The following is a 17519-nucleotide window of genomic DNA, read 5'->3' on the forward strand; positions in this document are numbered from 1 at the left end:
ATGGAAAGCGGACGTTAAACGATGATGATGATGATGATGTATACAGGCTGGAGGCAGGACAAGTGAGTCCAGCCCACTTATGCATGCTTTTCCTCCCTTGGACACACAAAGACCTGTGAGGCAAGTGAAGTCGATATCGAACCTCATCCAACGACAGGCACCTATGCCAACCCCCCTTTGCTTGCGAAGACCTGTTCGGGCAAGTGAAATCGGAATCGAAATTGAACCAATCCTATGACTGGCACCCGGCAGATGCCAGGAACCCTGGACTGGAGATACGTAAAAAGCACTATCCGAATCGTGGCCGATGCCAGCGCCGCCTCGACTGGCTTCCGTGTCGGTGGCACGTAAAAAGCACCATCCGAATCGTGGCCGAAGCCAGTGCCACCTCGACTGGCTTCCGTGCAGGTGGCACGTAAAATGCACCAATCCGACCGTGGCAGATGCCAGCCTCGCCTGGCACCAGTGTAGGTGGCACATAAAAAGCACCCACTACACTCACGGAGTGGTTGGCGTTAGGAAGGGCATCCAGCTGTAGAAACATTGCCAGATAAGACCGGAGCCTGGTGCAGCCTTCTGGCTTCCCAGATCCCCGGTCGAACCGTCCAACCCATGCTAGCATGGAGAACGGACGTTAAACGATGATGATGATGATATATATGTTTGTGTGTGTGCTTGTCCCTCCAACATCACTTGACAACCGATGCTGGTGTGTTTACGTCCCCGTAACTTAGCAGTTCGGCAAAAGAGACCGATAGAATAAGTACTAGGCTTACAAAGAATAAGTTCTGGGGTCGATTTGTTTGACTAGAGGCTGTGTGCTCCAGCATGACTGCAGTCAAATGACTGAAACAAGTAAAAGAGTAAAAAAAAAAATATATATATATATCAAATATATTTAAAAATGGACCACAGTAATGTGTATATAACACACTGTCAAAAACCTAGAAACTGCAGTATTTATCTCAAGAAAGAATCTTGTATAGAACTTGAGACAAATGCCACACTTTCTAAGCAGTCAACATTGTAACTGTATTAAGTATGATATACAGAATGCTATTTTGAACCAATACTGCTTCCATCACTAATAACGAATATACACACACACACAATTGATTCTAAGCTGATGGTTAATTGTGCTTCTACTGCAACTTTTAAACCTCTGCCTCTTCATTGAGACAACAATTTTTTTTATTTTTGTCACTTGAACACCAAATGTACCGAGTGTCTGTTTTTCTTTTTCTCTCTCAATCACACATACCCATCACAACACTTTCATTTCTTTTGTGAATATAGGCATGTGTGTGTGTGGGGTGGAGGGTGAGCTTACAGAAGGTTTTCGATGGATAGTAGCGAACTGGCCAGGTTGCCAGCTTGCCCGATGGCAAGTGGGACCCCTTAGGCATTAGAGTCCATATATGGGGACCCATGCTAGTATGTAATTAAATGATAGCATTGTAGTCACAGGTGGGCCCCCTTAGTCTCTTGGCAACCAATACTTATAGACCCAATCCACCACTGGATATATATCTACAATTTTGATGGAGAAGCATGTTAATTTGGGTTCGTCCCTTTTCAGATGATTATTAAGAACAGAAGAGGCTGAAAGTAGGCAACTCACTGAGTAAAGGTTGGATTGCATCAACAACAGCAAGCCGGATACAACTTCCATTAAAGGTGATTCCTGAAAAAGAACAAACATTTGGTAAACTAATTATAAATCACAAAGGAGACCTCAAACATGTCTAACACTGCCCTCAAGTCCAACATCCAATAGAATATAAGGAGATTTAAAATAACAATGGTATTACAATCACTACGATTCAATCATTCTCATGGGCATTACATGTCTTGGAATACATTTTATAATGCATCTCTCCTTTTCCAAAATTTTAGCAAGTTATTTGAAGTAAATTTGGCTGTCGTTTCTGTCAGAGCAAGCAATAATACAGAAGCACCTGCATGGCCTTTCAGACCATGAACCAGTTTTATAAAGTTTATCAGCAAAACCAGTTTTCTAAAAATATTTTTAAAAACCTGGCTTTGTGCTGAGTTAAAGGAAATAATTATTAACTACTTTTAAGGCCCTTGAAAATAAAATAAAATAAAATAAAATCAATAAACTAAAATTAAAGACGAAATTACCTTCAGTCATTGATGCAGAGCAGCTAAAAGTCAATAATTCCACTTCGGATTCCACTCTGTTAATAGAAAGGAGCTTAATTGCTGAGAAAGGAGGCAGACTATTGGCAGAAATAGTTCCCTTTTTCACAGACAGCATACATAGCATAGACTGAAAGCAGAAGCACACGCACACGGATCAGTGTACTTAAGTTGGAAATTAGTGTCAGAAAATCGTAGCTAGCTTTGTAAAATATTCTTTCCCAAGAAAGAATATTTTTTGTCTAAATATATAAAGAAAGAAAGAATATTTTTATCTCTTTTACCCAAGAGAATTCTTTCAAAGACATCTTTAATTACTTTGCTTTCCATTTTATCATAATTTTGTTTTCTTTTAAATAATGCTTTTCATTTTTTATTTTAAATTTTAAATTCTCTTGTTCACAAGATGGTAAGGAAAGTTTGTTATCAAAAATTTCCACATAAACTGAGGAAGTTTAGTGGAATAGGTAGTCAGTGGGACAATCAGATTGCTCCAGTGTGTTCGGTGTAAATTTACAAAGACCAACAATGAAAATCTCTGAAATATGATGGAAGCTTTTGACATGACAAAAACACAATGAGGAGACGCTGTTGCGGTTGCCAAAGTCTCAGTTCTGTTGAGTGATCAACTAAATGGTAATTGTGCTGCTGACCGGAAAATGGTTAGAAGGCAACAAAGAATCCACAGCTAGCAATCAATGAATGAAAAACAGCTGCAGTAGAAAGACATTTAAATAAAATAAACATATTTGCTGTCATTATTTATGGAAAGAGTACAAAAAAAAAAAGACAGAAGGAAAGGGAAAAAGAAATAAATAAATAAACAGACAAAAAAAGTGCATAAGTGAACGAAAAGGGCCGTCAGCATGTTTCTTGGAATACTCTTTTATTCTTTTACTGGTTTCAGTCATTTGACTGCGACCATGTTGGAGCACCACCTTTGGTCGAACAAATTGACCCCAGGACTTATTCTTTGTAAGCCTAGTACTTATTCTATCAGTCTCTTTTGCTGAACTGCTACATTTCAAGGACATAAACACCCCAACATCAGTTGTCAAGTGATGGTGGAGGCACAAACACAGTCACACGAATACACACACACATAAACACACACACACACACAGATAGATATGATGGGCTTCTTTCAGTTTCCCGTTTACCAAATCCACTCACAAGGCTTTAGTGGGCTTGAGGCTACAGTAGAAGACACGTGCCCAAGGTGCTACGCAGTGGGACTGAATCCAGAACCATGTGGTGGGAGAGCAAGCTTCTTACCACACAGCCACCATGTGTATTAACAATTTATCTCAAAATTGTATTATCTAAGGCTTTGCTCCAGCAATTCAGTTTATATCTTCATCATTTAATATCCGTCTGCCATGCTGGCTTGGGTTGGATGCTTGAACAAGAGCCAGTAAGTCAGAGAATTGCATTATACTTCAATGTCTACTTTGGCACGGTTTCTACACTTGGATGCCCTTCCTAATGTAATTTCCATAGCACACACACGAGTGAGGTCACCTTACAACCTGAAAGATTAAAGGATTAGAAAAGAGAGGATGCAAGGATTCGAGATGGGATGACGAGAAAGGATACAATACGATGAAAAGATAAGATTTATGGCTGCAAGAAGGTGATAGAAGAAAACATGCAGAGTAATGCACACGTGACTGTGTGAAAATGCTTACATTGCAATTTGTCACTGTTTCAGTGAGTGCTGCTGATGTGGACATTCCTTGTTCATATTAAAATCAGTCACTTTGTACTTTCAAAGACCCATGGCAATAAAGAAACCCTTTACATGAAGGCAAGTAAGAGTTAGAGACAGCGTGAGCATCCTGCTGTAAAATAAGTTTACCCAAACTGATGCTACCATGGTAGAACAGACATTATATGAATATCTATTATATAAAATCCGTTCTGTCTGTGTGTGTGTCTTCTAGGATCTCGGGCATCCTCCGTCCAATTACGCTCAAATTTGATATGTAGATATCGACAGTATCAGGGCATGTATAAGTCTTGAAAAAATTACAAAAATCGATTCCAGGTGAGAATGCAATCGATAAAGCCATGGGAATGTGCATTTGTACACGCAAGTACATCAGCTGTTGCGATCGATACTATGCATACACGAGAAAAATGCACATGCAGTTTGCGCAAAAAAGCCAACTGGCTTGAAATAATGCCACAAAATGCAGTATATTAAGAGACCAAAACAGTAAGATGCAAAAGAGATATTTTCTTCAAACTTGGCATGAAGGAAGGAAAGACTATTTGGTTTCTTTGGAATAGAAAAAAGTCTATCTTTATTTCTTCTTTAACTGGTGTCTCAAATTTAGGTTAAATCAGTGTTTCTCAAAGAGGAGGCCTACGAGATGATCAGACAAGTTGTTTTGAGAAAATTTGGTTTAAATGTTTGACAACTCAGCACCATCCATTGGACGGGGGGGGGGGCGTTTTGCTCGTATATATATATATTTTTTTTCCATTGGTATATGAGTGTGTGTATATATATATATATATAAAATAACATAAATAATATATAAACATATACATATATACATACATATATGTACATACCTACATCTATATGTATATATACATGCATATATGGGTACAGGACACCAAAAAAATGAACAGAATGAGAAACGAAAACGACACACACACCATCTTTATACACAGGCACAAGAAAAGCACCCAGTACACATTGTAAAATGATTGGTGTTAGGAAGAGCATCCAATTGAAATGATGCCAAAGAAACAAACATTGGAGCACAATACAGTCCTGGGACTCATCGGAACCTTCAACCTGTCCAACCCATGACAGCATGGAACACTGATGTTAAATGATGATCTTTCACTGACGTAAACTGGCAAAGTATGTAAAGATCAACAAGAAAAAAAAAACAATCCAAAGAAAATCCTGGGTATCTTGAATGAAGTTTCTTGTGGCATTTAGAAATGCTGTGAGGGAGTGAGTGGCTCACTGCCAACCTATGGCTCCAAAACGGAAGTGTAAAATGGATAAAAAAAACCCAGTTTAAGCAATAATAAATGATCTGAACAGGGAGTAACACTTACATGTTGTAAGCTTCACCATCAATAAAAGGCAGCAATGCACCGGCTCCAAGTAAGGCTTCAAAGATTATGGTAAGATGCCGAAGTAGATCGTCTCTGGAAAGAAGAGGAGTAGAGCCAGAGAGGAGAAACAAGAGGAATGAGCGAGAGGAGGAGGGTGAAAAGAAAGGCAAACATAAAAAACAGCAACTGTAACACAAAAATCTGAAAGAAAAATATTCAGAAACAAAAAAAAAAAAAAAACTGATTAAGTTTGATTTGTAATGGCTAAAAGAATATTTGGAATAAAAGAAATAATTATAAAGGAGAGAAAAAGGAAAAAGACAAAAAAAGAAAGCCTCAACAATAGAAAACAGAAGCTAACAACAACAACAAAGTATGATCTTAATTAACAAGATAAGTAATTAGTCAAGTGGATTGTGTATAAGAAGACTAACACTTGATAAGTGTTTTGTTCCTAATTACTGTGCTGTAATCTGTTTATAGTCTGGACATGGGAAAAGGTAGTGAGGTCAATTTCAGAACATCGTTGGGCCTTAAGATAGAGGGATGAGTCGTATGACAGACCCATACAAGCATTGGGGGGGAAAATAAAAGGACATTAAAAAATACAGAGTAGACAGAGAGAATCCATCATCCTCCCTGTGTCAATGTAACTATCTGTCAAGAACAAGTCCTAAAGGAAAGCAACCACTTACAGTAATACCCAAAGTTGGGGCTGGGGTTTATCTGTAGTGACAGAAACGAGAAGACGAGAGATAATACTCTGTCACCCACTGTCTATGATGTGAAGTAGACAAGAGATAAGCCTCTACCAAAAGCAGGAAGCTAGTTTACAGGTAGTGGCAACTGAACTAAGTACCACAGACATATAAAATGGTTAATTGCATTCTTCAGTGACACTACAGCCACAAATGGCAATGAATTTCACCACAAAGAGGTACCCATTAAGAGCTTGGAAAACCTCGCTATTTTGGCTATAAATGCCATAAAATGCTAATGACAAGATATGAACTATTGGTTAGTTCAGTATTCTATTGATTAAGCTATCAATGCTCTTCATGTCCTGCCCAGAGCATGTTTTAAGTCCTCATCAGCTTAAAACCATGAGACTAAAGCTGAGCACTTTTTGTTTTATTTATAAGATTCCCTTGGGAGTTTTGGAGACATTCACAGAATTTTACACTATATAAATCAAATCTTTACTGGTTATAGACATTACATTCTGACCATGGATATACAGACTTTAATTTTAGATTAATTAATTAAATATCTGAAACATAGCCATATGTTTATAGAAAAGTTGCCGAGTTTCTTATCCAGTCACAGATATATCTCAGACATACAACATCACTGTTACAAGACATGTTCTTGGAGATATTTCTTATTAGCTGCAGTACATACATAGTGTTTATGATTTTAGTAGACTCTGGAGAGTCTACAAAATTGAGAAGATTCTTTGGATTTACTGAGAAGAGAATCTCTTTAGTGCTGATACCATGAAAGAAATACACTCAGTATACTCTGTAAAGTGGTCAGTGATAGGAAGGGCAACCATTCATCAAAACCAAAACTGAGGCAATAGAGTCATTGGATCCTGTGAAACGATCCAACCAATGTCAGCATGGAAAGCAGATGCAAAATGACAATGTGTACCTGCAGAATATGTCTAGATTACAACTATTTAAATGTGACAAGTTGAGAGTGCTGAGGCATCTCATTTGTTGTTGTCCTATTCCATCAGTAAAAATATCTCTAATTTTAGAGAATTAACAGCTTCTCACCAGGCCCAACACTAACCATTCTACCCAGTCTTCCTTCTTCCAACAACTCTGTCAAACCTCCGGAATTTTCATCCTGCCCACTTGTTTCTTTCCCCTGCAGCTGTCAGGTTGCAGTCATTCATTAGTAACATTAGCAGCCTCAATCTCCCCTCTATCAAACGATCTGTAAACACTACAGACACAAAAGAAATCTAAAAGAAGGAACAGATGGAGTTTTCTTGAAGTCTTTGAATCCCATCAGACATGAACATCCAATATGTTAACAAACTGCTGAACCTACCTTGGAATTTCATTATCTTTGTCAATTGTCTTTATGAATTCCAGCTCAGGTTTCAGCACTTTCTCTAAAATACGAGAAGCAAACTGAATTTCTTCAGCACATGGTATGTGCCATTGTATGTCAGCATTTTCAACAGATCCTGTATAAGCCCAATCCTAGAAAGAAAGAAAAATGCAACAATACATTCTCTGTGAATTGTAGGGATTCTTTAAAAAGTTTCAAATAATAAAAGGTATCCTCAACTGAATTGGTCTCAGGTCTCTGCCTGATATTTATTCCATTTAGATTGCACATACGTTCACAGTCAGCTTATATACAAGCAGTGTGTGGATATACTGACCCTGATGATCAAGTGTTCAGTGAGAGGTGCATCAATGTCTACTGGGACACTCCGGAAATCCAAAGGGTAGATATTGGTCAGAGAACGAAGAAGGTAACGTAGGGTACTCGTACTGTATTCGTAGGCTTCTACGCATTTCAGCTCTAATAAGGGTGATAAAAGATCTGTGAGATCATCCACAAAGGACAGCAGAGTATGTCCTGGGGCTCGTACAACCTAAGTAAATAAATAATTTTTTTTTAATGATGAATCTTGAAGCATATAAAGCTATAAACATTGGGTTAAAAACGTGTTTGGATAGAAAAATAAATAAATAGGAATTAATTACAATACTAGCAGCTTAGACTGGCGTTGCCCGCGTATGTAAGAAACTTTCTCAATAAGCAATGCCCTTTACCTTTTTACCCTTTTTGTACTCATTGAACCGTTATTTTGTAATATGAAGCCTAAAAGGCATTAAGGCATTCAAGGCACCGTTCCCTTGCATGCATGAAGAAGTAGGGAAAATCTATGTGAACTTTCAAAAAATATCACAGAAAAATCGGTTTGCTATGTGTGCCACATATGATGTAATTAACCGATTTTTTCCAGTAATAACGTATCCTATTGGAATCAAAAGGACCTTGGAGCAGACATGATGCTCGCTGTGAATTTCAAAAAAAATTCCTGCCAATCTGTTAAAGATATTGTCGAAAATATGTCATCTTGAATTTGAACGCGATTTCCCAAAATAGCATGATTTTATCGATTTTTTCTGATGGTAAGGTATTGCATGGAAAACTAACGTCAGAATTAAGTTCCTTAGGGTAACATTAAGCTTCAACATGAGTTTGGTGAAAATCGATTGCAAGTTGCGAAAACTACAACGGAAAATGTGTTGCATATGATAAGCTTAGATTCTCGACCCCAAGTTGAATTTATTGATTTTTTCAGATCTGGGGGAACTTTTCAAAATTTTCGCTGCATTAGTTTTGAATTATGACATTGGGCTATGTGTGTGTGTGTCGAGTTTCATCAGAATCAGTTGAAAGCTGTGGTCAGGGTGAGGGTACAACCTGACAGACAAACTGCCTTTTATATATATAGAGATGGCTTTCCTAAATTGATACAGAGACAACCAGCTGAACCAATTTCAATATATGATGGGTACTTGAAGACTCCACAAAGATAGAAAGCAAAGTTAAGTTCCAGGAGAACTTAGGCTTTGAGTGTAGAATATAAAAAAAAATACTGTAAAACAACAAGGAAACCTGCTAGATATAGCTGTCAATTCTCCCTCAAACCACCCATTACTTCCATAACAACAGAAAAGATACACAAGAAATTTACATAAATAGAAAAGTTCAAGGAAACTGGTGTGTCTGTCTGAATTGGTAATAAAACAATGAACTTTTCAAATATTGATAGTCTTGTGATGAGCTGTTTGAGTAAGAGGAGGGGTGGTCTCTAATTTGTGGTTGAATTAAATAACAAGAAAATCACTTACTTGTGACAGCATCAAAATATTCCATAACAGCTCCACATCAAGCTTTTCTTCTTCTTTGATGTCTTCATCTGTAATTAAAGGAAAATTAAATGCAATATATTTCATATAAACTAACACAAATAAAGTGAAATATATGAAATAGGTAACAAGTTATGCACCATTGTATGCAGCAAGTGCATGATCAAACCAACAAGTTACACTGTGCAGCAAATTATTTACTACTGTGTGCAGCAGTTGCACTCTGCTATTGACAAGTTGTTCACAACTGTGCAATTATTCATGGCTATATGCAGTAACTGCACTGTGCAGGTGATAAGTTATGTGTTGGTTTTACAGGATGAGTTCAGTTCCTTTCACAGGGAAGAAATACCCACAATAGACTGGTTTCATATCCAAGAGAAGATTCGTTTCTCAATAATGCCAGCAGAAACTGAAGACAAACACCAGCCCAGTGAAGCACACAAGTCCCTGAATAGCACTCAGAATGTATATTCTTTTTTTTCCCCTCCAACTTCAATATGGAAATAACTTTCCATGAACTGAAACAGAGCACTTTTTTCTTAACCAGATGTCTTTAATGCCAACCACTAAATTGTGAAATAATGTGCTCACATGCAATAGCTGAGAGTCAACAGCTGACCAACTCAATGGTGTCTCAGCATTGAGACTCCATGGCCCAGAACATCAAGCTGTAAATAAATGTCATGCAATGATCTTCATACATTACTTTGCAATACAGAAACTGTGAATTTGATTGCTCTCATGGACAAAACTCAAAATAGATTGGCATTTCTCTGCAGAAAGCAACAGATTTTTCAACTGATTAATGCTGTGGCAGTGGTGGTACGGTTCTGCTTTCTGGAACTGAATAGCCAATATTTTTTTTTAGAAATCATTGGATTGACAAGTTCATTCCCATTGCCATCTCATTTGGAGATGTAGAGAGAAGAGCTGGACATCTTGGTTGGGAATTTTAGAATGCAGCACCCAGCATGGCTGTTTAGTGGCGGTAACTTGCACAGAAGTATGTGAATGCTCTAAAGAGAGACAGACTCAAAAGATTGTCAAATGCATTGTATTGTAGCATTGAAATTTCAATGTGATTGCTTGGTTTTAGAAGAATGACAATGTAGAATGACGTCAGAGGCTGGATCCGGTGGTTTGAATATGAAACAGTAAGACTATTTGGATCTGATGTAGCTGGTTTAACCCTTCCGTTACCAACCTGGCCAAAACCGGCTCTGGCTCTGTAGTAGAAATGTCTTGTTTTCATAAGTTTTGCATCAAAATATACCACCAAACCTTAGTCGCAATTTATATTCCTAATACTAGCTTAATGATAACTAAGTTATTTTACTAAATTCTTTGTTATATTTAAAATAATTGAAACAAACACAGAGCATCTCAAAATAAATACAGTAACGAAAGGGTTAAATGCTAAAAGGTTAAAGGAGTCTTGTGATGTGACTGAGATAAGAATGTTTAAAGACTTTGACAAGTTACTCACTTGCAGCAAGGAGCCGTCGAATGTTACTACAGAAATGTGGAATAAACAACTTCAGAGATTTGTCTGGATTAACCTAAAATTAGAGAAAAATTAGCTTCAATCAATATTCAAATTTGTCTCTCTTCCATATTTGTGTGTGTGTGTGTGTGTGTGTATGTATATATACAGAGTGGTTGATGTTAGGAAGGGTATCCAGCCATGTAATCCATGCCAAAACACACTCTGAAGCATGGCACAAGCTCCTGCCTGGCCAGTGGCTGTCAAACCATCCAACCCATGCCAGCATGGAAGGGGAACATTAAACGATGATGATAATGATGATATATGTGTTTTATACATGTATACACACACAAACACACACAAAGGTTACAAAAATAGTTATTGTTTTTGCTATTTATAAACTTTATGCTTATTTTGGCATAAATTTTTATTAATCTAAGTTCATGTAAAATATTGTTTTGAAGCAGAGATTTTGGTCAGTTGATTTATGTGTAGGGCATTGGTGAGACCGACAAAGAAGTGGTGATAAGCAGGAATAATTAGCAGTAAAATCACCAAAGAAACAAATTCATTCAACTGCCTCAAAAGGGTTGCTAGAAATAGATGATAGTTTCTTTTACCAAAGTGACCTAATCAGTAGTATTGGTGGGGAGGGGGGATTGCAAAAGTAGAACAGAAAAAGGAAGGATGGAATGGAAACAGTTCAGGGAGTCGTTTACTCTGTTGGCAGCAAAGGTCTTCTTTCTCGGAATGAAAGACTCTATTATGAAAGAATTTGCAAATAAAGTGTGGTGCATGGTAGCAGGACATTGGCATCGAATGTGTGGGTGGGGAATTGGAAAAGAAATGAAGCAGACATATTCCAATGGATTAAACTTGGAGGTGAAGTGTGTTGATAGAAAAACTTGGCAATGCTGTTAGCAGCTGTTGTATGCAGAGGACGAAGATGGGCCAGGCTGGGATGGAGAAGTAAATGCAGAAGGATGATTTGGTGCAAAATTGTCAATTAGAGCAACTGAAAAGAGCAAGAAGAGGAAGATTCACACACACACAGAGCAAAGTATACAAGAAATACACATCAGAGGATAAATTGATTATATTTAATAAAAGAACCTACCTTAACAGCTGCTTTAATGAGATCAGACACAAATTTCCCACCAACACGAGTCTCATAAACTGTTTGACTGACATAGTTGAACAAGCAACTTAAAGCAGACTGAAAAAAAAAAAAAGAAAAAAAAAAACAGAATTTCATATTATTTTGCTGGTCAAAATCAGAAAAAGCTGATGAATGCAATTTTAATGGTCAAGTATTCAAACTACACTGCTTCAGCCATTGTACTGTACTGATCAGAAAGGTACCTTAGACTGCTTGCTATAGTTTATAAGGCTGACAAGGATTCAGTTGTTTAATCACCAGAAGTAGCTGAGTGTTCCAGACATGTGCATCATAAACATAATCCACTGGCAGAGTCAGGAAGACACCAACGTGTGATAAAGCTAAATCTTTGATGGTATAATCCATCTGAAAGGCTTCTACACAGTATCCATCAAGCCAATTTCACTCATCAGTCTTTAGTTGACAAGAGATAAAGGTAAAAGGTACCAGTGCAAGATATCGCACAGTAAGATTGAACTCATAACCCCGTGACAGCAAAGTAAGTTCCCTAACTGTTCAGCCGTATTGTGTCCATGGTTTAACAAAAGTAATCTACTTGAAAAAACTGAGAATGGAGAGCTTAATGGCAGATTATTTAGAATTTACATTTTCCCTGTGTGAATTCTTTCAGTAAATGAAAGTAATTAGCTATTTAATGTGGGTTTGATTAAATTTGGTCAAGTCATCACTCACCTCAAATATTGGTGTTGAACATTGCTGCAGAATAGCTGTAAAAGTTGAAGACAGACCAATCTCCAACCAAGATTGTTCAGGATTGAAACTGTTGTCAGAAGTGCTACTTTGGTTGTGTAATTCGATCTGGGCACTGTTCTCAATGAGGGAAAAACTCCTGCAACAGAAATTTTAATGAAGAACTTTACAAGAAATACATTCACCATCATCACTTGGAATACAAGCCAGATGCACTGGACACCTTACTATTTTGATACAGTTGCACTACTGCCACCGCCACCACTACTACTTTCATCATCATGACCGCTGCTGCTATAGTCTTCCTCAAAGCTGTGACCCTCGTCTTTATCATCATCACCAATAATCTCATCATCATCATCATTAACACCATCATCGTCATCATCACCACAGCTGCTAACCTCCTTATTACCATGACCACCACTACCATCATCATTACCAACACTGCCTTTGCCATTAAATTAATTCTGCCTTCAACTTGCGAACCAGGTGGGAAGTGGTTCAGTATTCCAGACACACATACCATTAACTTACCTTTCAGCTATAATCAACATGAAACAGTGTGACAAGGCTGAACCTTTTGGCTACAGTTTCCGTCTACCCAATCTCATTCTCAAGGAATGGATTGATTTGGGGTAATGGTAAAAGACCTTCCCAACATGCCACACAGTGGTACTGAATCCAATGCATGGTAGAAGCACTGGAAAGATGCTGCATTGCTGCACAATACAGAGTCTTTCTAATGCATCTAACAAACTGATTTATAATTGAGTGGACAAATACCTTATCTCTACTTTATAAATATATCAAGGCACAGGAGCGGCTGTGTGATAAGTAGCTTGCTTATCAACCACATGGTTCTGGGTTCAGTTCCACTGCATGGCACCTTGGGCAAGTGTCTTCTACTATAGCCTCAGGCCAACCAAAGCATTGTGTGTGGATTTGGTAGACGGAAACTGAAAGAAGCCCATCGTATAATATGTATATACTTATGCAGTGTTCATACTCGACAGAGTGTAAGTACCTAGAGAGAAAAGTTGGACCTAAGAAGCATCAGTTGTGGTGTGCTAGAGAGACGATTGCACTGGTATGGTCATGTGGCAAGAATGGATGAAGATAGTTGTGTGAAAAAGTGCCACACCCTAGCGGTTGAGGGAACCTGTGGAAGAGGTAGACCCAGGAAAACCTGGGACGAGGTGGTGAAGCATGACCTTCGAACTTTAGGTCTCACCGAGGAAATGACTAGAGACCGAGACCTTTGGAAGTATGCTGTGTGTGAGAAGACCTGGCAGGACAAGTGAGACCATAACCCGTGGCCTCTACCTGGGATGTAGCCAGTTCACTTATGCATACCTTTCCTTCTTGGGACACAAAACTCTACTTGTGAAGACCTGTTGAGGCAAGTGAAAATCAAAATCGAAATCGATCAACATCAATGGAAATTGCAGCTGTGATACCAGTGCCAGTGGCACATAAGAGAACCATCCAAATGTGGCCGTTGTCAACGCCGCTCTGACTGGCCTCCGTGAGGGTGGCACGTAAAAAGCACCACCCGATCGTGGCCGTTTGCCAGCCTCGTCTGGCACCTGTGCCGGTGGCACGTAAAAAGCACCCACTACACTCATGGAGTGGTTGGCGTTAGGAAGGGCATCCAGCCGTAGAAACATTGCCAGATCAGACTGGGCCTGGTGCAGCCTTGTGGCTTCCCAGACCCCAGTTGAACCGTCCAACCCATGCTAGCATGGAAAGTGGACGCTAAACGATGATGATGATGATGCACATATACACACAAAACCTGTACCACACACACAAACACATGAATGCACATAATTGATGCACACAGACATAACACATATATAAAGATACATAATGTACCAACACAGAATACACTTAAGTACACACACACACAATACACATTTGTCCACAGTTGTAAGTATAGGGTCTGGGACATTATACTTACTTGTACATAAACTGTAACACAAAGTCTTCAAACTGAGAACTTGCAGAACACAGTTCTTTCTCTGTCTAAAAGAAAAGAAAAAAAACCCCATCAAAATGATACAAAACAAAAACAAAAAAAAACAACAAATTGGTCATTACACATGGAGATAATGCAATACCAGTAAAGGGACAGAAATGACCGACTTTAGCTTATTGGTTGCTAAACTACTGACTTGGTCATCTGTACTTACAACTAATGAAGGAGACATTAAAATGCTTGAGATGAAGTAAATAGTTTTATGAGCCATAGTGATTAGGATGGTTTGGCTGCTGTTTCTAGCAGGCCAAGCTCTGGCTTGTCCCTTTACCTATATTTTTGTATAAAACTCCTACTACTTATGCAGACAGTTATTTTGAGAGTGGGTTGCCTCAACACCACCACAATAGCTACAGTAATAAGGCTTCAATGGATGATCACATGTCCAGTAGCCAAGCACTTTAACATCTCAACTGCTGTGCCCTGCTACAAACAGATTTAAAAACCACAAACAACAATACTATGAACTCTTGAAGAATCAAGTATGAAAGGAAACTTGAGTTTTATAGAAAAGTGTCAGGATGATCTGGCCTGGAGTGTGACTTGTATTAAAGGTTCAGATCGATCCTAATATAATAGCTGACAAACCATAACATTGCCATCATCATTTAATGCCCGTCTTCCATTCTGGTATGGTTTGAACAGTTTGACCAGAGCTGGCAAGCAGAAGGGCTGCACCAGGTGCCAGTCTGATTTGGTATGGTTTCTATGGCTGGATGCCCTGCCTAATGCCAACCACTTCACAATGGTCTGCTGGGTGCTTTTATGTGGCACCACATGGGTGCTATTTCGTAGCACCAACATGAGTACATTTTACATGGCACCAACACAGGACTCTTGGAGGCCAATCCTCTCAACAAGGGGGAGCAGTCTTAACACTTCTGCTGTGGAGAATGGGTCTTCTTGAATACAGTCAAGTATCTCGGTCCTCTGTCATCTCATCTGAAAGGTTCCATGCCAGCATTGATCGTCAAGCAATGGAGGGAGGGAGAAACAGGCACACAAATATATACATATACTATGGGCTTCTTTCAATTTCTGTCTACCAAATCCACTCACAAGGCTTTGGTCAGCCTGAGGCTATATAGTAGAAGACACTTGCCCAAGGTTCCATGCAGTGGGACTGAGCCCAGAACCATGTAGTTGGGAAGCAAGCTTCTTACCACACAGCCACTTGAGATAGAAGAGGTTTGGCTATAGAACGACTTGTTGGTCAATCTTCTTCTGCATCCAGTGTCCAAAAGAGCCACATAGTGAAGCTGAAACAACGTGGATGTGAAACAAACTTCTTGACAACATGGCCATGTCCATGGACCATGTGAAAATATTTAGTTGTAGAACTACTCTTACCATAATTTCTCTTTCTTTCTCTCTTTATATATATATATATATATAGGGTGTTCAAAAAGTCCCTCCACAGTGAATTTTTTTCATCCTGACTCTCCAAGATGTATTTCAAAACATGTGTAGAAGAGTCAACTTATGTATTGAAAATGAAGGACGACACTTTCAACACCTCTTATAAAGTTTTTAAAGTCTTGTAAAGTTTAATATATTCTTTTGTAGCCTTATACCATCATGTAAATATTTATTTTGCAATAAAATACTTATTGCAGAGAGACTTTTTGAACACCCTGTATAATATATAAAATACTGCTTAGAGGATAAGTTAACCTCATAAAGGGATGGTTGCTTCCAAGGAAATATTTGTTATATACCCAGTAATTTGGGTGGGGGAATGAAATTTCTTTAAATCAATAGGTACGTATTAAGAATAAAGTTCATTGTGTATAAATAAATAAATAAAAAGACTTACCTCTGAGAGATCATCTCTAAGATAGATGGCACTGGAACAGTCGACTAGAGGGACCAAAGTTACAAATGTGGAAACCATCTGAAATGTCACCTGCAAAACAACCCAAAAATGACTTTGTATACATGTGTGAGTGTGGGGGGGAGGGAAGGGGGGGTCAATGAAAGTATTCTGAAAGAGAAACAGGAAGAGGAAACAGGAAGTAGTGACACTTACCTAATAATGGTTTCGAATTTTGGCACAAAGCCAGCAATTTCAGGGGAGGTGGGGTAAGTTGTTTACCCCAGTGTTCACCTGGTATTAATTTACAGACTCCAAAAAGATGAAAGGTAAAGCCAATCTCGGCAGAATTTGAACTCAGAACATAAAGATGGATGAAATGCTGTTAAGCATTTTGCCCTTATATGGTAATAATTCTACCAGCTCAGCACCTGATCTAATAACACAGTTTTTGTAGGACAGTAACAGAATCAACTGGAAGAAACCTAGCATATTACAGGCACAGGTTCCAGCACTCCCCTCCCCCCCCCCCACACACACAACAACTATGATGAGATGAAAGTCAAAGGCAAGATTTGAACTGAATATTATAAAAGGCAACAGGCTTGTCCCTTTCTCATTGGGTGCAGTTTACATACAAAGAGACATAATGAAGCAACAGAGTGTCCCTTCTTATCTTTTCTAACAGTCAGTAGCTAGTTGGGATTTTAGCTCACTCCATCTAATTATGAATGTAGAGAATTGGTAGAGTCGTTAGAGCACTGGGCAGAACACTTTCTGGTATTTGTTCAGACACTTGGCATTCTAGGTTCAAATCTAGTCAAAGTCAACTTTACCTTTCATCCTTTCAAGGTTGATAAAAAAAAGAAATCACTAAATAATAGCAAAACTTTTACTAAAGTCAGACAAGTGCCTTGTGGTATTTATTCTGGCAGCAGTGCCTGTCATGACATTAATACCGTCCTGTATTGGCCCAAAATGGTGGCTTTGGAGGAACATCAATGGCAAAGAGAGAGGAGGCTCACATATATGGCTCTGCTAGTGTAACTCAAAGAAAAATCTTGCACAGGCCTGTGCAAATTCACTCCCAAGGCATTGGCCAACCTGGAGCAATAGTAGAAGATACCTGCTCAAGGTTTTGCACAGTGGGACTGTGCCCC

At 38.7% G+C, this 17519-nt stretch overlaps 1 protein-coding gene and 1 long non-coding RNA gene across 2 annotated transcripts in view; one reads left to right on the top strand and one right to left on the bottom strand.

Annotated features, from left to right (window-relative positions):
• Positions 1-17519, bottom strand: part of LOC115216980 (proteasome activator complex subunit 4) — a 121576-nt gene that overhangs the window by 49253 nt on the left and 54804 nt on the right. The window contains exons 13-23 of the mRNA XM_029786464.2: positions 16363-16452; positions 14469-14533; positions 12491-12647; positions 11756-11854; positions 10639-10711; positions 9132-9199; positions 7646-7861; positions 7306-7460; positions 5245-5337; positions 2146-2201; positions 1622-1684 (exon numbers count right to left, since the gene is read on the bottom strand). Of these exons, the coding sequence (XP_029642324.1) occupies positions 1622-1684; positions 2146-2201; positions 5245-5337; positions 7306-7460; positions 7646-7861; positions 9132-9199; positions 10639-10711; positions 11756-11854; positions 12491-12647; positions 14469-14533; positions 16363-16452 (1135 nt within the window). The remainder of the gene's footprint in view (positions 1-1621; positions 1685-2145; positions 2202-5244; positions 5338-7305; positions 7461-7645; positions 7862-9131; positions 9200-10638; positions 10712-11755; positions 11855-12490; positions 12648-14468; positions 14534-16362; positions 16453-17519) is intronic.
• LOC118765312 lies at positions 7993-16927 on the top strand. Its single transcript, XR_005001149.1, has 3 exons — positions 7993-8142; positions 8664-8668; positions 16915-16927. It is a non-coding gene; the product is annotated as an uncharacterized LOC118765312 (long non-coding RNA).

This window comes from Octopus sinensis, linkage group LG11 (assembly GCF_006345805.1).
Source record: "Octopus sinensis linkage group LG11, ASM634580v1, whole genome shotgun sequence".
NCBI classification, from domain to species: Eukaryota; Metazoa; Mollusca; class Cephalopoda; order Octopoda; family Octopodidae; genus Octopus; species Octopus sinensis.